This window comes from Culex quinquefasciatus, chromosome 3, assembly GCF_015732765.1.
Source record: "Culex quinquefasciatus strain JHB chromosome 3, VPISU_Cqui_1.0_pri_paternal, whole genome shotgun sequence".
Classification (NCBI taxonomy): Eukaryota; Metazoa; Arthropoda; class Insecta; order Diptera; family Culicidae; genus Culex; species Culex quinquefasciatus.
In genome coordinates, this window is record NC_051863.1 from 164,713,045 (window position 1) to 164,730,659 (window position 17,615).

The following is a 17,615-nucleotide window of genomic DNA, read 5'->3' on the forward strand; positions in this document are numbered from 1 at the left end:
AAATCGAGTTTTTTTTACAAGAAGTGTTGGGACCGTTTATTTGTGGCGGTTAAAATGTTGTTCCACAAAATTACATACGATTTGTTGCAATAAACTACAAGCAACCTTTTACATTACATTACAAACTTTAGAATCTCGATCTACCGCTCGAATAGCAGTGTCGTCCTTGGAGTATTTGGTATCTGCAAAAAAACGTTTTGATTAGTGTAAAGCACGCATGGTAAATATACGGGAATCATTCTTACCATCGTTCAACACCGTTCCGGCGTTCCGACAGCTCACGTCCATGCTCTTCGCCTTCAAATCTTTAAGAAACTTTTTCATCTTCTCGCTAGAACGACCACTGCTCGCCTGGCTAGTCTTGCTTTCCTGGCTCGTCTTTCGGTCCTGCTCCCGATTGTTATTAGAGTCATTCTTTCCCTGCGTTCCGTACGGTTCCGTAGCATCTTCCTCGTCGTTGAACGTCGACTGCGACGAGATACTCCCGTCTCCATCATCACTGTAATCGATCAGCTGACTGATGTTCGGAGTCGGCGTCTTTCCCAACATTGCCCTTTCGTCGAGAATTTCCATGTGCGAAATGTACTTCGGATCAAAGCGGTTCCCACCGACGTCGAAAGCGTCCTCGTTGTCCTCCCCGTTGCCATTCTCGGTACAAATCAAAACCGTCGTTGTAATGTCCACTCCGTTATCGATGAACCGCACCTCGTCGGCATCCGTCTCGATCTGGATCGATTCGTCTTTGGACAGTTCGTTGGCGATTCGTTCCTGCCGAAGGCGTCGCTTTTCCTGGCGCAGGAATTCCTCGTCATCCGTAAGGGGTGGCATCGGAGTGGCGTTCCGGATCTTTTGTCCCTCGATTGCGGCTTCAATCTTCTGGACTGCCTTTGAAAAGTCCAGGTCGATTCCGGGAGTGCGAACTTTCCTCGGGAATGCCAACACCAACGAATGCTCCAATCCACTGGCCATTCTTGCCACGGTAAAGTCCTTGAACTTGGTCAGCTCTCGGAAGTGATCCGAGGGAGTGAACGGGCTGTCCGTTTCGTACGTGGTCAACAGGCGGCCTTCGTTGGTTAGAAAAGAGGTAAAGTTGTTCGCCGGGGAGATCTGCATGATGCACTCGTCCTTCCGGAGCAGCTGGTTCAGCAGGTAGCGTTCCAGCTTGAGGTCGTCGATTTTGAACACCCGATTGCTCCGATAAACCTGGTTATTTTCCAGCAGCAAGTAGATCATGTCGTTCTTGGTTATTTGAGCGGAAACTACCTTCGCCGGTAGCTTCACCATTGACAGTTCCTTCACCACCGGAATGGTAATCTTCTGGAACTTCCCCGCCAAATATAGCTTATTCGTTTCCGAAATCATCAACGTACAGTAATTCCCGCAAGCAACCATCTCAACCCGCTCCTCCACCCCAATCCGATCCGGCTTGGTCAGAATCTTCAACGAATCCACCCCGCCCAACTGCTGGTGGCTGTTGTGGCCCCACCCGAAGCAATTCCCAGCGCTCGTTCTCGCGACAAAGTGACAAAATCCGGCCGCAATGTCCACCACCTGTTCGTCCTCCTTCTCCAGGCAGTACGAAAACTCCTTCAGCTCCACCGGAACGTGCGTAAACTCGGCGTTATCCTCGGACTTCTTCTTCATCCGACCGGACTCCTTCAGCGATGCGACCCGCGCGTTGAACGGGAAGATGCTCTTGCCGCTGTAGAACAGCTTGCCGTCCACTGGAATTATCAAAAAATAAATCAGTTTTATAAAAATTCACATAAAACAGAGAATCTCACAAGTCAGTATCAAGCTGAAGCCGTTGCCGCCAAACTTGGCGTCCAGGACGACCTGCTGCAGCTTTTTCATCGTGCGAACGCAGGACGGCTTCTGGCAGAGGTCCGTGGAGCCGATGCCGAGCTGGCCGTGCTGGTTGTGGCCCCACACGAACAGCCGGCCGGATTCTGGAAGAAAACAGTATTTTTTAACAAATGCTTTTATTATTTATCTAGTTGAAAGCTAGGAATCGTTGATAGAATACAAAATGTGTCATGATTATTTATGACAATATTTTAATTTAAAAAAAAAAAAAACCATTTGAGTACCAAAATAGTTGTCCTAATTAAACTGAAAAAAAAAAACAAGGAATAAAGTTATTTCATGATATCGAAAATTGTGTTCATGAATTTGATCATACTCGGAATAATTTGAACTGATTTTATTCTGTGTACCCGAGCAGGCGGAAATACCTTGGGAATAACATTTTTTGATATTTGAAAATACTAAGCAAATAACATTTAATGTTATTTATAACAAGTTTTGTTTTTCGCCGTTATGATTTCTTTGATATTGGATTTTTATTGTAATAACAGTCTAATAAAATTTTCAGTTATTCTTCAAACAAATCTTTGTTATCATTTTTTGTTATTTTAAGAACTAATCCGATCATTCCAATAACAGTTTGAGGTATTCTTCCATAACAAAAAATGTTCTTCCAAAGTTGTTTTGGCTTTAAACCAATATCAGACCAATAACAAATTTTGTTATTATAACATAAACTGTTATTAAACCCATATGCAAAAATGGATTTTTCAAGAAGATTCCATAACACTTTCTGTTATTTTAACAGTATTTGTTATTGAAATGGCATAAATTTTGTTAATACCGTCTGCCCGGGTACACATAATTTATACAAATTTATTACAGAAAAAGTTAGTTTTTAACGAACGTTATAATAACCTAAAAAGGAGTTATTATGGATAAGAGCAAGTCAAGTCATCGACAATCGTGTCCAAACGTCTCAACTAAAAATATCTCCTTCGATCGATCAACATCACCGAAACAGCACATTAACGCAAGTCCTTTACATTATCAACCGTCGAAAATCAGTCTCCTTAAGCTGTAAATCCCAACTGACATTGTCGCTGGGCTGTCTTGGTCCCAGTCGCGATAGGCACTCCCCCGCAAAGAAATTCGACATTCTTTGGACGAACTTCTCTCTGTCCATGTTTGCTCCAAAAAATCGCGTGCCAAATGACCATAAATGAGCAATCATTAAATTGTCACCCCCGGGAGGGAAAAATTCCGTTTCGAGGTGACATTGTGTCTGCCAGCGTTTTGTGACGGGCACAGAACACACGTGACGAAAATTAATGTTTTTATTATTTTCAGTTTGAGTTTCAACTGGTAATTTCTGGTCGGGAGGGGATTTCCTCCCGGGGAGTGTAATTTGTGGTCCAGAGGGGGGCTGATTTGGTCACGCGTGATGTTGATTTTATGGGGTGATATGGACTGTGGAAAGTTGTTTGTTTTTCTAGGTATTTCATCATTTTTTATTATTGCAGGGTAATTCTTTATATGAAACATTAGCATTTTATCGAATTAGGCTACAATAAATTTATGTGAATTTCCCACTTATTCCCACAAAAAAGTTTGAATTGCAAAAAAAATTGTTCAATATATCCATATGGTGCTAATCACACAAACTTTTCTTCAAAATTACCAAATTCGTGAAAAATTTCCTCTACAAATTAGTTAGACCAACTCACTCTTTTTTTTTGCCACGCCACACAAATTGCGTGGGCAGTGTGAATTAAGTCGAATGTAAACAGCAAAGCAATTCTCTACGAAATCGGTCTTTTTTCTTAAATTTTAATTTTTGTATTTTTTAATCCGACTGAAACTTTTTTGGTGCCTTCGGTATGCCCAAAGAAGCCATTTTGCATCATTAGTTTGTCCATATAATTTTCCATACAAATTTGGCAGCTGGCCATACAAAATGATGTATGAAAATTCAAAAATCTGTAACTTTTGAAGGAATTTTTTGATCGTTTTGGTGTCTTGGGCAAAGTTGTAGGTATGAATATGGACTACACTGAAAAAAAAATGATGCACCGTAAAAAAATGGTGATTTTTTATTTAACTTTTTGTCACTAAAACTTGATTTGCAAAAAAAAAAACTGTTTTACTTTTTTTATTTTTTTTATATGTTTTAGAGGACATAAAATGCCAATTTTTCAGAAATTTCCAGGTTGTGCAAAAAATCTTTGAGCGAGTTATAAATTTTTAAATCAATACTGATTTTTTCAAAAATCGAAATATTGGTCGTAAAAAATTTTCAACTTCATTTTTCGATGTAAAATCAAATTTGCAATCAAAAAGTACTTCAGTGAAATTTTGATAAAGTGCTCCGTTTTCAAGTTAAATCCATTTTAAGGTGACTTTTTTGAAAAAAGTCGCAGTTTTTCATTTTTTTTAAATCAGCGCACATGTTTGCCCACCTTTGAAAAAAATATTTTTGAAAAGCTGAAAAAATTCTCTATATTTTGCATTTTTAAACTTTGTTGATATGGCCCTTAGTTGCTGAGATATTGTCATGCAAAGGTTTAAGAACAGGAAAATTGATGTTTTCTATGTCCCACCCAAACAATAAACCATTTTTTAATGTCGATATCTCAGCAACTAATGGTCCGATTTTCAATGTTAAAATATGAAACATTTGTGAAATTTTCCGATCTTTCGAAAAAGATATTTTCAAAATGTTTAAACCAAGACTAACCTTTTAAAAGGACGTAATATTGAATGTTTGGCCCTTTTGAAATGTTAGTATTGGTTTAAAAAATTTGAAAATATTGTTTTCGAAAAGATCCGAAAATTTCACGAATGTTTCATATTTTAACATTGAAAATCGGACCATTAGTTGCTGAGATATCGACATTAGAAAATTGTGTGTTGTTTGGGTGGGACATAGAAAACATCAATTTTCCTGTTTTTAAACCTTTTCATGGCAATATCTCAACAACTAAAGGTCGTATCAACAAAGTTCAAAAGTGCACAATATATATAGAATTTTCTCAGCTTTCCAAAAAAAATTTGTTTTCAAAGGTGGGCCAACATGTGCACGAATTTTAAAAAATGAAAAACTGCGACTATTTTCAATAAAGTCACCGTAAAAATTGATTTAACTTGAAAACGGTGCACTTTATCAAAATTTCACTGAAGTACTTATTGATTGCAAACTTGATTTTACATCGAAAAATGAAGTTGAAAAAATTTTGCGACCAATTTTTCGATTTTTGAAAAAATCAGTATTGATTTAAAAATTCATAACTCGCTCAAAGATTTTTTGCACAACCTGGAAATTTCTGAAAAGTTGGCATTTGATGTCCTCTAAAATATATCAAAAATAAAAAAAATCAAAATTGTGTTTTTTTTTTTGCAAATCAAGTTTTAGTGACAAAAAGTTAAATAAAAAATCACCAAAAATTTGTTTACCGTGTATCATTTTTTTTCAGTGTAGTCCATATCCATACCTACAACTGTGCAGAAGACACCAAATCGATCAAAAAATTCCTTCAAAAGATAAAATTTTTTGAATTTTCATACATCATTTTTGTATGGCCAGCTGCCAAATTAGTATGAAAAATTATATGGACAAACTTATGATGCAAAATGGCTTCTTTGGGCACACCGAAGGCACCAAAAAAGTTTCAGTCAGATTAAAAAATACAAAAAAAAAAAAAAACAAAAAAAATCGAATGGCCGAAATCTGAGAGAACTGCTCAGCAAGGATCGTGCGCGGGAGGAAGGTGCTTCAATTTTGCTATGGTTCCACTGCTAAAGCTCACACTCAATATTTGAAGGTTAGGTTGGTTCTAGAGAAAGAGAAGGACAGGGTGTGTGCTAAGCATGCAAATTTATTTTATTGTTGGTCACCCCTCCCTTGGAGCTTACAGGGTCAGGGTCATTGCCATTCCTAGGTAAGCATTGGTCAAATTGTTTGGAGCGTGTTTTGATATATTAAAACAAAGTGATAATTTGAGACAGAAAAGAACCTTATGTATTGGATATTTATGATATCTATAATCGGTAGATGTTATTTTTTATCACGTTAGTAAAAAATAATAACAGTTTAATCATGATATTAGAAAATGTTTTAAGACTGCAACAAATTAATCTTTGTTTACAATCGCATTAAAAAAACCCTTGGAGTTCTGTGCGAGAAGCGAAGACGCGTGTTTGAATTTGTATGTTTCTTTTGTTTTAATTGTGATCCGGTTTCGCGTGAATTTGGTGGTTATTGTGTTAATTGAAATTTATTTTTATCAATTCTGCGTGAGAATTGAAGATGCGTGGTTACCCGAACAGACGGTAATAACTAAATTCATGCCTTTTCAATAACAAATACTGTTTAAATAACATAAAGTGTTATAGATTCTTCTTGAAAAATCAATTTTTGCATAAGAGTTGAATAACAGTTTATGTTATCATAACAAAATTTGTTATTGATCTGATATGGACTGAAAGCCAAAACAACTTTGGAATAACATTTTTTGTTATGGAAGAATACCTCCAACTCTTATTGGGATGATCGGATTAGTTGTTAAAATAACAAAAAATAATAACAAAGATTTTTCGAAAAATAACTGAAAATGTTATGAGTCTGTTATTGCAATAACAATCCAATAACATAAAATCATAGCGTCGAATAACAAATCTTGTAATAAATAACATAAAATGTTATTGGCCTAGTATTTTCAAATATCAAACAATGTTATTCTGAAGTTATTTCCGTCTGCTCGGGTAGAGGGACGTAAAGTTGTGATTTTTCATGTTTATTTTCATTTCTTTTGTGTCGCTGTTCGTCAAGTCGATTGTGGGCAGCGGGGCTGCACGGTTGCTTCATAGGATCTATCGTTTTCTTTGGTCGTCTGTTTTCTCGCTACCCGAACAGACAGTAATAACTAAATTCATGCCTTTTCAATAACAAATACTGTTAAAATAACATAACGTGTTATGGATTTTTCTTGAAAAATCAATTTTTGCATAAGAATGGAATAACAGTTTATGTTATCATAACAAATTTTTTTATTGATCTGATATGGACTGAAAGCCAAAACAACTTTGGAATAACATTTTTTGTTATGGAAGAATACCTCCAACTGTTATTGGGATGATCGGATTAGTTGTTAAAATAACAAAAAAAAAATAACAAAGATTTGTTCGAAGAATAACTGAAAATATTATGAGTCTGTTATTGCAATAACAATCAATAACAAAAAAATCATAACGACGAATAACAAATCATGTTATAAATAACATAAAATGTTATTGGCCTAGTATTTTTAAATATCAAAAAATGTTATTCTGAAATTATTTCCGTCTGCTCGGGTGGCAATGACAATACCCAAGTAACCATCCAGCACTAAAAGAAATCATAAATTAGTTGGTAAACAGCATTCACCAGCTAGTCAGTCATAAAACAGCTAAGCTTTTTGCAAATCAGCTCTAAATCAACTGCTCTAAGAAAAGCAGGAATAGAGCTGATTTACAGCGGTCACTAGCAACACTGTTTTTATTTTTTCTAAAAATCTGGCATCACGTCTGTCATTTTGAGTGAGAGCGAGAGAGAGTGAGCGGGAAGGAAAACAAAACAATACAAAGCTCTCGCTCACTCGTAGTGAAATCAACATGGGAATATCAGAACTGGGAAATCTGGACTCCTTTTTTTACTATTTTAGTAAGTTTAACACAAGATAATTAGTTTTGCATAACTGATAAATAAACACATATTTTTCAGGAATCAACAGCTGTATAATGGAATTCCAAACGACGGCGAGGAAACACCACTTGTTGAAATCAGAATCTTGCATTGGCAGGTACGATGATCCACGAATTCAACGCTGAATTGTCCGGATTTGGAGGACACTTCGTGGTGCCCCAGATGCATGTACGAATGCGAGTTCCGTGTTTTATGTTTTTTTGATAATTTAACTGTGCGATGCGCGGTGCGACGTTTGATAATTACCAATAAAAAATGGTTTTGAGCCTAAATCCAATTGAGTTTTGTTTTTCTCTCAAAGAAATATATTTACATTTGTATCCGAAGGGCGGACATTTTTACAAAGGTTTGGTTTCGAGTGTTTTGCTAGAGGATGTAACGGCAATTGAAGCTGTGAAATCACACTAGTTAAACATTTCCCAAACAGGCGTGACAACACGGGCGCAGGAACCATCAACAATTATCGAAGATCACCTCTGGTATCTGGCATCACATCCCCAACAAAGTAAATTCAATAAAAAAATGGGCCTCTCCGCTCGGACAGCTGAGTTGGTAAAGTGGGAAAACAAACTAAAAATAGAATTGAGAGAGAATGTGAGAGAGCCATATTTTTGCCTCTCTCAACTTTGTTGTCATTTTGCAGGGGTGGAACAACAAAAGTAGGGGCCAGCTGGAAATCAGAAATATAAAGTCCAAACTCAGCTGCAAATCGGCTGGAAAAGCGCTTTTAATGCAGATGTCAAAACACTTTCGCATTAGCTCGCAGCTGTAAAAGCGCTTTTAGTGCTGAACAGTGATTTGTTATAGTGCAGGATGGTTACTTGGGTATCAGTCCTTCCTATATCATCGTAGATTGGAAGGCACGTGTACAATTTAAGTTGAAACCTTAAAATTTATTTTTGAGAAAAGTCAACTTATGTGTTTTGAAATTTTCAAAATAGTCAGAAAGAATTGGAAACAATCAACCTCAACTTCCTCAAATCCCTCCAGAACAAGCAAATTGCACCAGTCCTCAGTACTCACCACAAATGACGGCACTTTGCTTGCTGCCGCAGAGGATTTTCACGACCGGATCATTTTTGATGAAAAAGTAGCTCTGCTGGGTCGGAACCGGACTGAGGGCACCGTTCCGGGCCGGATCCGGCGACTGGCGACCGTTGGTGGGCGCGGGAGGCTGCAGCTGATTGCCGTTGCTGTGGTGGTGACCATTCTGGGCCGTGGTTTGACCGCCACCACCGGTCAGTGGGGTTAGTTGCCGGTGGCGGACCGTTCCGATGTTGTCCGCGAGGTATGATTTCCCGAGGGTGAACACGGCGCCCGTTGCTGGTGGTTGAGGTTCAAGGCGAGGGGACAATTGGAAAGTTGGGATGAAAATGTACGACTTGTTGGTTTGAGCGTTTATAGAGAGAGTGGTGGAAAAGGATTGATTTTTTTTCAATTTTCTTCCCTTCATTACTGAGGAAAGGCTTTTAAATCACTAAAAACATGAACGTCTTAATCAGTCCTCTTAGATTCACCCTCAACCCACTTTGGTTCAATTTTGTTGCCGGAGTCCCCAGTTATAATAAAAAATGTTCAAAGTAGTCCAGAGATGCCAGCATAACTATTAGGGTGGGTACGGATTTTGAAAAGTTCTCAGATCAAGTTCTGGTGTGGTTCCCCTTGTAGGGCATACCCAAAGGGACTCTCACACCAAATTTCAGCTCATTTGGTTGAAAACTGGCTTGTCTCAAGCGAGTTCAAGTTTACATGGAAATTACTATGGGAAATTTTGAATTTTCGTTCATTCGATCCTACAGGCCAGGGGAAAACACACAGCAAATAAAGTAGTAATCCTTTCCGTTTTTCATCGGTCTGATGCTAAGGCGCCAGTCCGTACTGTTGGTGCTGGGTTTGAATCCCGTCGGTTGCAACCTTTTTTTTGTGTTGACAAAAATTGTACATGCAGTGTGTAATATTAAGTGTTTATTTTGACGAAGGTGATGTGCATGTTTTTGCATGCGATTTTACCATCGGATTTTTTGCTGTGCATGTAGAAACTTCTAGGATGGCCAGAAATGAGCGGAAACGCCTTAAATTTTAATATGTTTGAACATGAACTTTTTTCTAATCTGACCTTTTGTCATTTTGGCCTATTTTCATTCTGAAAAAATATAAAACGCAAAATAACCATGATTGAAGGTTTTTGGTTTTGCCAATATCTGCAACTGAAAAATTCAGTAAAGAAAAATACACAGCAAAAACATTACAGAAATTGGTTGAAAATTTATTGACGAAACATGCATGCACTTTGATTTATCAATCAAGAGAGCAGTTCTCTCAGAGATCTGTCATTCGATTTTTTTGTATTTTTTAATCCGACTGAAACTTTTTTGGTGCCTTCGGTATGCCCAAAAAAGCCATTTTGCATCATTAGTTTGTCCATATAATTTTCCATACAAATTTGGCAGCTGGCCATACAAAAATGATGTATGAAAATTCAAAAATCTGTATCTTTTAAAGGAATTTTTTGATCGATTTGGTGTCTTCGGCAAAGTTGTAGGTATGGATACAGACTACACTGGAAAAAAATGATACACGATAAAAAAAATTTGGGGATTCTTATTTAACTTTTTGTCACTAAAACTTGATTTACAAAAAAACACTATGTTTATTTTTTTTATTTTTTGATATGTTTTAGAGTTTATGTCCTCTTTTATGCCAACTTTTCAGAAATTTCCAGGTTGTGCAAAAAATCTATGAGCGAGTTATGAATTTTTGAATCAATACTGATTTTTTCAAAAAATCGAAATATTGGTCGCAAAAATTTTTCAACTTCATTTTTCGATGTAAAATCAAATTTGCAATCAAAAAGTACTTCAGTGAAATTTTGATAAAATGCACCGTTTTCAAGTTATAGCAATTTTTAGGTGACTTTTTGAAAATAGTCGCAGTTTTTCATTTTTTTAAATTAGTGCACATGTTTGCCCACCTTTGAAAAAAATATTTTTGAAAAGCTGAGAAAATTTTCACTTTTAAACTTTGTTGATACGACCCTTTGTTGCTGAGATATTGCCATGCAAAGGTTTAAAAAAAGGAAAATTGATGTTTTCTAAGTCTCACCCAAACAACACACCATTTTCTAATGTCGATATCTCAGCAACTAATGGTCCGATTTTAAATGTTAAAATATGAAACATTCGTGTAATTTTCCGATCTTTTCGAAAAAAATATTTTAAAATTTTTTAAACCAAGACTAACATTTCAAAAGGGCCAAACATTCTATATTATTAATTCTGTTTTTAATGTAAAAAGTTGATTTTAATTTTTTTTTGATTTTTCGTACGTTCTACTCAACTAGTGGGGCAAGACGAACAACCCGTTGGGGCAAGAGGAACAATGCATGAAAAAACATGCTAATTCACTAACAATTGAACTATTATCGCTTAGATACATCAGATTAGGATGTATTTGAAACGTTTCTTTCATTTTTAGATTAAAAAATAATATTTTACTTAGATGATAAATAGTAAATTTTCTTAATATTATTATATCGTGTATGGATAATTTTTTAAACAATTGATTGTCAGATTTTAAGTACTTTTATGTATTTATTTCACAATACAATATGTTATTGCAGCAATTCGTAATTTTTTTCATACTAAAAACCAATATGGTATACTTGTCCCACCTGAACATATTTTTTTAAAAGCTCTCAATAAAAATAATCATAGGTTAAATCATACCTTATAATAGGTGCAAGTCATTGGTAGGGACACTACTGATCTAGGAAAAATAGCATTTTGACAAAATGAGCCCTAAAACGAACCCTAAGCCTTATTTTGTACGTTCCAAATATTGTAAGAAAACAAAGGAGCAGTTCTCTAGGATTTCGGTCATTCGATTTTTTTTGTATTTTTTAATCCGACTGAAACTTTTTTGGTGCCTTCGGTATGCCCAAAGAAGCCATTTTGCATCATTAGTTTGTCCATATAATTTTCCATACAAATTTGGCAGCTGTCCATACAAAAATGATGTATGAAAATTCAAAAATCTGTATCTTTTGAAGGAATTTTTTGATCGATTTGGTGTCTTCGGCAAAGTTGTAGGTATGGATACGGACTACACTGGAAAAAATAATACACGGTAAAAAAATTTGGTGATTTTTATTTAACTTTTGTCACTAAAACTTGATTTACAAAAAACACTATTTTTTTTTTTTTTTTTGATATGTTTTAGAAGACATAAAATGCCAACTTTTCAGAAATTTCCAGGTTGTGCAAAAAATCATTGACCGAGTTATGAATTTTTTAATCAATACTGATTTTTTCAAAAAATCGAAATTTTGGTCGTAAAAATTTTTCAACTTCATTTATCGATGTAAAATCAAATTTGCAATCAAAAAGTACTTTAGTGAAATTTTGATAAAGTGCACCGTTTTCAAGTTATAGCCATATTTAAGTGACTTTTTTGAAAATAGTCGCAGTTTTTCATTTTTTAAAATTAGTGCACATGTTTGCACAGTTTTGAAAAAATATTTTGAAAAGCTGAGAAAATTCTCTATATTTTGCTTATTCGGACTTTGTTGATACGACCTTTAGTTGCTGAGATATTGCAATGCAAAGGTTTAAAAACAGGAAAATTGATGTTTTCTAAGTTTCACCCAAACAACCCACCATTTTCTATCGTCAATATCTTAGCAACTAATGGTCCGATTTTCAATGTTAAAATATGAAACAATTGTGAAATTTTCCGATCTTTTCGAAAAAAATATTTTCGGAATTTTCAAATCAAGACTAACATTTCAAAAAGGCCAAACATTCAATATTACGCCCTTTTCAAATGTTAGTCTTGATTTGAAAATTTTGAAAATATTTTTTTCGAAAAGATCGGAAAATTTCACAATTGTTTCATATATTAACATTGAAAATCGGACCATTAGTTGCTAAGATATTGACGATAGAAAATGGTGGGTTGTTTGGGTGAAACTTAGAAAACATCAATTTTCCTGTTTTTAAACCTTTGCATTGCAATATTTCAGCAACTAAAGGTCGTATCAACAAAGTCCGAATAAGCAAAATATAGAGAATTTTCTCAGCTTTTCAAAAATATTTTTTTCAAAACTGGGCAAACATGTGCACTAATTTTGAAAAATGAAAAACTGCGACTATTTTCAAAAAAGTCACTTAAATATGGCTATAACTTGAAAACGGTGCACTTTATCAAAATTTCACTAAAGTACTTTTTGATTGCAAATTTGATTTTACATCGAAAATGAAGTTGAAAATTTTACGACCAAAATTTCGATTTTTGAAAAATCAGTATTGATTAAAAAATTCATAACTCGGTCAATGATTTTTTGCACAACCTGGAAATTTCTGAAAAGTTGGCATTTTATGTCCTCTAAAACATATCAAAAAATAAAAAAAATTAAAAATAGTGTTTTTTTGTAAATCAAGTTTTAGTGATGAAAAGTTAATTAAAAAAATCACCAAATTTTTTTTACCGTGTATTATTTTTTTCCAGTGTAGTCCGTATCCATACCTACAACTTTGCCGAAGACACCAAATCGATCAAAAAATTCCTTCAAAAGATACAGATTTTTGAATTTTCATACATCATTTTTGTATGGACAGCTGCCAAATTTGTATGGAAAATTATATGGAGAAACTAATGATGCAAAATGGCTTCTTTGGGCATACCGAAGTCACCAAAAAAGTTTCAGTCGGATTAAAAAATACAAAAATTAAAATTGAAGAAAAAAGACCGATTTCGTAGAGAATTGCTCAAAGGTTTAAAAAAACATCATTTAATCGTATGCCCAGTGGCGTTTACGTCGTTTTGGCGGTTATGTGGTAGTAGAATCAGCTAATTGCATTGCTAGCAACAATTCCTCATACTGGAAATAATCAAAATTGTAAAAATTACGACCGTACGAGTGATTGTTTCTCTTGCCCCATATGGTCGTCTTACCCTACCTTCCCCTATTCCTAAAATGTACTAAAACCAATCCAATTCTGTTGAATTTTTAAGCTTCCTCTTAGTAAATATTTTTTTGATAATATGGTAAGTTTCAAAGCATAAATACTAACAAAAATCTCAAAATACCTTCTTTTTTTTTAAAGTAGGGTAAAGTAGTCATCAATGTGACACGGGGAACAATGATAAAATGGCTCTCACAAGACGTAGTTTTAAACAATCTGGCTCATATTTGGGGGAAAGGCGTGTCTACTAGATACACGTCTGCCTTAAAAGTGACTTTGGTTATGGACGCTCCCTTGCAAAGTTATTCATACATGTTTGATTCTGGGGTGCAAAAGTAAATTTTGACTAAAAATTACATTTTCGCTCATAGGCTACCATTAACTTAAAAACTAATATTTCTCCAAATTTCTTTCGTCATTTTATAGGGCAGGAGTTGGGCTTCAATGTCCTTTTATTAGGTTTGACCAAAAATTAGAATATACCCAGAATCCAGGGCTGTCTCATTGTTCCCCACTCTTTTCAGCCCATGGGGAACAATGAGACACTTTGATTTTTCTTCAATAAACTTTTCAAAATCTATGGAAATCTTTCAAAACATGAATTGGAAGTGATTTTTGGCATATTTATTGAGTTTGAACTTCATTTAACTAAAAATATAAAGTTATTTCGTAAAATATATGGATTTTACAAAATTTAAATACTTTTTAGTATAACTTTTGTTAATTAAAGTTTCATGTTGACAAAATTGTTCGAAAATGTTCAAAGCAAGTCTCCTGCAATGGAACAATATAAAAACATGATGTTTTACTAAAAAAGTATTGATTTTTGAAGAGTGTCTCATTGTTCCCCAGCTGTCTCATTGTTCCTGCCAAATGCGTCTACAATGAGACAGTTGAATAACTCTGGCTGTAGACGTCAGATCGATCTCATATTTTTGTCAATGTTAGAACACATTAAAAGAAAGAAAATGCAACAAGAAGCTCATTAAAACATGCTGATGAAAAAAATACAAAAATCGTTGAAAGTTGAAAACCAAAAGTGTCTCATTGATGACTACCCTACCCTACTCAAATTTTAATAATTTGCAATATGGGTATCGAACGATTCGAAATTTGTCATGCATTTTCACTGTTCTAGAGTTTTTTGAATGAATTGTTTAAGGGGTTACATACAGGTAGAAAATCAAAATTTTTCATATTTTCGAATATTTATCCAATCACTCCTGAAAGTTTCATGAAGATATGTAATGTTTTAAGTGAGTAGAAGACGATTTAAGTTTAAAGTTCTGCCATGCGCAAAGCGGACTGTCAAACTTTGTGAACGTTTTTCTCGAAAAACCGAGTTGATTTACGGGTGCCACGATATCTCGAGATTGGATGGACCAAATTGGCTGAAATTCGGGGTGAAGCCTCTCAAAACATATCCCGTGTGCATGACGAAGCCCGATTCTAAAATTTTGCTTTTTAAAAAAATACAAAAATCAAAAACGGATGTTTTTAAATATGAAAAACACAAAAATATTTTTATCTTTGTTTAAAATAAACTTTTGGAAAATCGGCCTTCGTCATGCACACGGGACCGGTTTAATCAGTCTTCACAAAAATTTTGAGCCGATTTGGTCGAAGCAGTGTTGAGATATCGTGGCACCCGTTTTTTGAAACTGCTAACTTCAAATAGCTATATCTCGGCAATGATGCAACCAAATGTCTTCAAATTCATGTTGATAATAGTTAAAAATGTTTATGTTAAAGTCCTGATTTTTTTTTAATGTTTGCGTGTGTACCAATACCAACCCTCGACATGTTTGCCGATTTACATGTATGTAACCCCTTAAATTTTCACAAAATACCGTATTTTCTCGAAAATACCCAATTTTTTATAATTCGCAATATGGGTATCAAACGATTCGAAATTTTAAATGTATTTAAACTGATTTAAACTGATTTCAACTGATTTAAAGCGATTTTTGAATGAAATGCATGTAAAATTTATAAAAATTTGAGTATTTTCAAAAAATACGATATTTTATGATTCTTTTTTAGTATTTATACTTTGAAGCTTACCATATTATCAACAAAATATTTACGAAGAGGATGCTTGAAAATTCAACATAATTTGGCTGGTTTAAGTAAATTTTAGAAATATATTAAATATATGTTATCGGCTGATATCGTCGATAAAATTATCGTCGATAGAATTATCGGAATAACGATAACGATAGATTATCGTTATCGTACAACAATATCGATAATCATTATTGTTATCGTTAGACGATAATATTATCGACGATAATTCTATCGATTAACAACCTTGTTTGTGAGACTGTAACTCAAAAACTAATTGCCCGATTTTCAAAGTTCCAAAGAGAAAAATACTATCACAAACACGCTTAAATTTCCTGGAAATTCAAATTGTTTCCACATTCATATTCACAACACATTCCTCGCAACTCAGTTGCTAAATTAGTTCACTTTTCCCTAGTTATGTTTTGTTAATTATTGCAACCAAATTACCCATCCTGAATAAACTCCCATCATTTCCACGAAAAAAAAAAATATGCGAATGCACTTTCCCCGACTCTCATTCATCCGCTTTACCGCGCATATTTTGATTGCAGTAAATTTAAACAAAAAAAAAAAAGCGTAAAGTGCACTCCGGGCTGCCGAACTTTTTCAATTTTCATTTCTGCTATTGCATATGATGCCCTGGTTTTTATGTTGAAACCTTTTTCCACCACCTCTCCATCATACTCTACTTTGCTGCCCCAAAACTTCACCTGGAATATCCATCGGGCGATGCATTCCGCGTACGTGTATACTGATATTTTTTTTGTTGCGTTGAACTTTTCGCCCAGTATAGATTGCAAAAATATATATTTTCCTTCTCTTTTCACTCTGTTTTAATCACTCTCACTAGCGGCGGTAACTATTCTCCATTAGAATAATAACTCTCATCGTCACAAAAAGGGGTTTTTTTTACTGCTGAATGTATTCCAGTTGAAGGCACTTTTATCCCCAGTTTGAAATTCCTAAGCTACGGCTACTGAAAGCTTTCCCGGCGCAGTTGAACAACTTTTCACCAGATTCACTTTAAAACTCTCCGCAAATGTTTCACTATTGGTCCCCCACTCGTAGTTTTTTGTTTTAGTCCGGCTTGCTGCTTTGCTGTTAATCCTCTTGAGGTTGGCTGGCTACTGACTGGCTCGCTGGCCGAGGACTTTAGTCGGCCACTAGTCCTCCACCACCCTCTTCTGGGGAGTCACCTGCAAAAAGGAGGACAAGGAGAATGCCGAAGGAATGGGCAGTGCTTTGTGGTTGGCGTTGCTGGTGGTAGTGGTGCACGTTGTACTGACTTAAGTTAAGGACTCCCACCTGGAAGGCGATAAGGCGAGAGTGTTGTTCAGTCGTGGTGGTGGTGGTGGTGGTCTTGAAGGTGGCCACTGTTTGAATTGCGGCTTTGGGGATCGAAGGATAAAGCGTCTGGGAATTGGAAATATGTTACTTGTTCTAAGGACAAGGCGATGATTACAGCTGGTAAAGTGTTGGTTTTTGGAAGTAAAGAGTAGTACTTAAAGTGTGCTTTGGATTTCTTACAGAGGTAATCGAAACATTTGTGACTATTGCTGAGTAAGTCTACGTACCATGCGTATCCATAGAAATGAGATCACAGTACATTTTGCAGGGTGCATATGGTGCTTTAATTTAATAACTGTGCTTACGAAACAATTGATAGTTCACAATTGAGTTAAATTTATTAAGAATAATTGTTTTTTTAGATTACTTTAATATTTCGTTTTCAATTTCAGTTTGAAAATAGTAGTACTACTGATTGAAAATAATTTGTATTCCATTAAACTGCGGGTTAAAACTAGTTTGTGCAATACGTTGCAAAAAGAAGATTTTTTCAGCACGAGTCGTGCATTTATATATTACGAAACTAGTGCTGAATTTCGATCAATTTATGTTGTTTTTACACATTTTGTTGGTAAAATTACTCAAAAAAGGGAAGTATTCAAGCAACCAAATTTGCAACCTTCACAAAAATCTTTTTCATTATGAGTAGTCCGTTCATCCATGGAAATCCTGGGGGAAAAATCCCAGATTTT

General features: G+C 35.1%; 2 protein-coding genes across 3 annotated transcripts in view; one reads left to right on the plus strand and one right to left on the minus strand.

The window, feature by feature from the left end:
- Window positions 1-17,615, plus strand: part of LOC6046866 (HIV Tat-specific factor 1) — a 183,050-nt gene that overhangs the window by 259 nt on the left and 165,176 nt on the right.
- On the minus strand, window positions 9-16,721 carry LOC6048154. 2 transcript variants are annotated; one of them, XM_038264841.1, is made up of 6 exons: window positions 16,490-16,721; window positions 16,287-16,422; window positions 8,570-8,869; window positions 1,785-1,949; window positions 246-1,724; window positions 9-182 (listed from the first exon to the last, which is right to left on the minus strand). In XM_038264841.1, the coding sequence occupies exons 2-6, from the start codon at window positions 16,309-16,311 to the stop codon at window positions 109-111; spliced, it is 2,043 nt and encodes a 680-aa protein (XP_038120769.1). In that variant the 5' UTR covers window positions 16,312-16,422; window positions 16,490-16,721; the 3' UTR covers window positions 9-108. The 2 variants fall into 2 exon arrangements, with proteins under 2 accessions (XP_038120769.1, XP_038120768.1); XM_038264840.1 differs by lacking the exons at window positions 16,287-16,422; window positions 16,490-16,721 and having other exon boundaries at window positions 8,570-9,222.